Genomic DNA, 3,679 nt, shown 5'->3' on the forward strand with positions numbered 1-3,679 from the left:
ACTAGTATGAATGAAATTTTTAAGAAAGAAATTCCTCGTGTTTAGACTTTGACAGTGACAATGTTTGATCAATTGATATTTATAAGATGAGTAAAAAAGGTATAAATCAGTATTTAAAATTGTATTTGTTACAATTGTAAATATTTAAAAAATTTTTATACATACACTGTGTATCGATATTTCTTATAATCAATGTGTCACATTTATTATATAATCACACTAAACTCATTTTCATCAACATATTCATTCAAGTAACATTTTCTTCAAAGACTGTTGGAATTAAGAAACTGTATCTATTAAATAGAAATATTTAACTCATACTTTGTACACATTTCGATGCTATTATGGTTGATAGTCTTAGCAATTTGTTGTTGATATTGCAAAAAACACTGCTTCTTTTATAGTGACAATAAAAAAAGTTAGTGAAATGAGATTTATTAAGATTTTATATTCTGTTTTATATAGACAGCAAGGTTAAGCAAAGAAAAAAGTTTGAATACTGTTACAAAGTTTATAGTTAAATCATTTATATATTCATTGTATATAACATGCATTAGTATTTATTAATTAAGATGCATAATGGATTCTTTCTTATTAGGAACTATTTAAGTTAAGCAGTAAGAATTGTCCTATTTCAAAAGATACAATTTTGCAATTGATTCCGTCCAATATGAAAACATTGTTAATCCAAATGTTTGAATATTGAAAAGTAAATAAATTATTTTAAATATTGTATTTTAGGTTATGCAAATTTTTAATTGCATTATTGATGTTAATTAAATAATTAATCAACTGTGTGAGTGTAAATAAACATTCGCATTAATTATTTTTACGATAATTTTAATACTTCAACAAATCGATCGTTATTACAAAAATCTTTATACGTATGTTCATATTGAAGTTTAAGTACAGGATATTTTTTAGTGAAAAATTGTATATATTCGGGATGAGTTGTATTGACTTCTAAAAGCAAACGTCCACCCGGTTTTAAAGCTGTAGCAGCATACTTTAGTAAAGGTTTAATGATCTTTAAGCCATCCTCTCCTCCATCAAGGGCCCTTAAATCTTCGTAACTAAAACGCAAAAATAAAATTATAAATCAGAAAATTTTTTAAAATCTGAACATTTTTTCTAATTGAACTATGTAAATCTATATGTATAAAAACTATTTCAATTACATTTTAATTTCCGGAGGTAATGCAGCTATTTGCTTAGTCGGTATATAAGGTGGATTACTAACTATAAAGTTAAAAGTTTTCGAACTTAAATCAAGATCTTTAGGTCCACTTAATATGCTCGCAAGTGCGATTGATCCATCGTCATTAAGAGTTGCATGTACAACTGCGACTTGATCTTTCAAATCTAATCTATCTCGATTTTCTTTAGTCAATTCGCATGCTCCTAAGTTTGAATCGATCGCTATACAATTGACCTAAAAAAGTAGTTATATGGTGTTATACTGTTTTTTCTTCAAAAACATTTTCAACATAGGTAGTTTAATATGTGCAAAATAGACAATAGTAATGTCACAATAATTACTGTTTTATTAGTATGTGCAATCGCAAGAGATATTGCTCCAGAACCACATCCAATTTCTAAAATTTCATGACTTTTACTTTCAGAAGAGTTTAATGCTTTTAAAATGTAATGAACTAACATTTCAGTTTCTGGCCGCGGAATGAAAACAGGCGGGATTAATTTCAACGTGATATCCCGAAAATCCCATTCCTGTATTATGTACTGAACCGGCATTCTGTAAAAATTCAGATATAAAAAGAGTTACAATTACAAAGTAATTTAATTATTTAACTATTTCGTGCAAATATGTTTACCTAGATAATCGACATTCGCACAATGATTCCAATTTACTGTATTGATCTGACGTAAGTCGTTTATCTCGTGAGTTTACAAGATCTAGTATCTGAAAAAAGTTTTTTCAGAAATTCTATTTTAGCACTTGAAGATGAATTTCTATTGATACCTTATTGTCATCTATTTCGCTTGCAATGTTAAAAAATAATCGTATAAAAATAGTCATATTATTGTCAATATTTTTTTATATTATTGTATTTCATAATAAATTGCTACGTAATAGTGGTCGTTCAGTTTTTATTTCAATTTATAAGATTAAAGATCATAAAAAACTTAATAGAAGAACATATCATTTTTGTAAGATCGGTGACGTTTTAATGACCTCATTAGTTAATGCCGGTCGGTATTACGAAAGAAATAAACAAGAGCGAAGGATTGAGATTCGATTAAAATCACGTTTAGTATTTTAGTAATTATAGTACCTTGTTAGTGCCTATCACGTGTGCAACAATGTGTTCGATTGATTCTACAGGTTCTGGAATACCTTCGTTATCAAACTGTTTAGTCCATTGTTCGATAATTTCACCGATAGTAGGATACTGCACGTTCGTCGCGAATAGTCGACGTGTTGGTCGATTTGACGTGATAATTTTATTTTTACTACATTGTATACACGTTTCAGCATTTATCATGCTGAGAAAAGCACGAGCACTCGAAAGGCATCGAAATAACATTATATTTGATACAAACGAATTCGTCGTCACCTTTAAAATAGATTTATAGCTCAGAATTATCTCACATTTATACACGATACCGAATATCGTCTATTCATTGAACTCATATTCCTTTACCCCATGAATTCCGTTACGTGCTGCCAGCTGTTGGGAAGTACATTTAGTTACATTTATTCACAATACAACATGGTTTGAGCAGGGAAAGAATTAATGTTAAAAAGAACGATTAAATATTTGATAAGGCAAGTAAACGATTACATTAACATTTAATTCTATACACTTATACTGATATTCGACCATTTAAATAGTTCGATAATGCGTATTTAAGTACGATAACTTTTTACACGAAATATATGGTTTTCACAAATGATACTCGGTAAAAAATAGATATTTTCAAATACTACTATCGACACATTGTTTCTTCGTAATATTAATTCATCGAATCACAAATTTTACAAATTTTCATTTCTTCAAATTTAAAAGATATCGTTTGCGTAGTATCCAGTCGATAACATATCATTGATTAGTGGCGCATGCGCAGTAACGTGTAACGGAAAGAAGGGTCGGGCCCACAGGCCATGATTCAGTTTAGGACGCCAGCAGTCGCCACTGGTCCTATTTGTAACTTACGACACAGTCTGCCATGACAGTCGTCGGTGTCACACGAGTGCGCCGTTGAACTTTCATCTATTATTGACTGTGTCCTCCTGACAAGAGGAACAATTCAATAGGCTAAGCTGTTACATACTCCGAAGAACACGTGTATGGTCGTTTTGGAACGAGTGGATAGTGATATTAAATAGCCTACATCTGCAGAATATACGAATCATACGCGTCTTTAGTTTAGTGAATGGCGGCGGGTGGTGTGGTGGCAGTGTTGTGACGCGTGTCTTGTGCTGCGCTGACTGTCAGTTTCGTCGCGTATTGGAATTGCGTGGATTCTCGGTTTCGTGTGACATCATCGACAGTTTTTATAATTTATTCAATTACACAGCAACGAGCAGCTAGCACATCGTTGCAACGCCTAAGACACGTATTCCCATGATCGTATGGCATTTGTTTATAAGCAGAAGCCTTTCGTTACTCAAAGTTGAGAGTAAGGTGTGGTAAAAAAATGATATGTAGATTCTCGT

The 3,679-nt window shown here is 31.2% G+C and overlaps 1 protein-coding gene across 1 annotated transcript; it reads right to left on the reverse strand.

Annotated features, from left to right (window-relative positions):
• Window positions 1-829: 829 nt before the first annotated feature.
• LOC108576260 (hemK methyltransferase family member 1) lies at window positions 830-2,605 on the reverse strand. Its single transcript, XM_017939219.1, has 5 exons — window positions 2,295-2,605; window positions 1,833-1,921; window positions 1,540-1,753; window positions 1,179-1,432; window positions 830-1,073 (listed from the first exon to the last, which is right to left on the reverse strand). Exons 1-5 carry the CDS (start codon window positions 2,544-2,546, stop codon window positions 830-832), a joined length of 1,053 nt encoding a protein of 350 aa, XP_017794708.1. The 5' UTR covers window positions 2,547-2,605.
• Between the last annotated feature and the right edge of the window lie 1,074 nt (window positions 2,606-3,679).

This window comes from Habropoda laboriosa, unplaced genomic scaffold, assembly GCF_001263275.1.
Source record: "Habropoda laboriosa isolate 0110345459 unplaced genomic scaffold, ASM126327v1 scaffold212, whole genome shotgun sequence".
NCBI classification, from domain to species: Eukaryota; Metazoa; Arthropoda; class Insecta; order Hymenoptera; family Apidae; genus Habropoda; species Habropoda laboriosa.

Excerpts from the sequence above, each read along its gene's own strand:
- LOC108576260 (XM_017939219.1), bottom strand. The coding sequence starts at position 2,546 with ATGTTATTTCGATGCCTTTCGAGTGCTCGTGCTTTTCTCAGCATGATA. Across the intron at positions 1,754-1,832 it reads TGCGAATGTCGATTATCTAG|AATGCCGGTTCAGTACATAA; the intron begins GTAAACATATTT and ends GAATTTTTACAG. Across the intron at positions 1,074-1,178 it reads TTACCTCCGGAAATTAAAAT|TTACGAAGATTTAAGGGCCC; the intron begins GTAATTGAAATA and ends TTTGCGTTTTAG.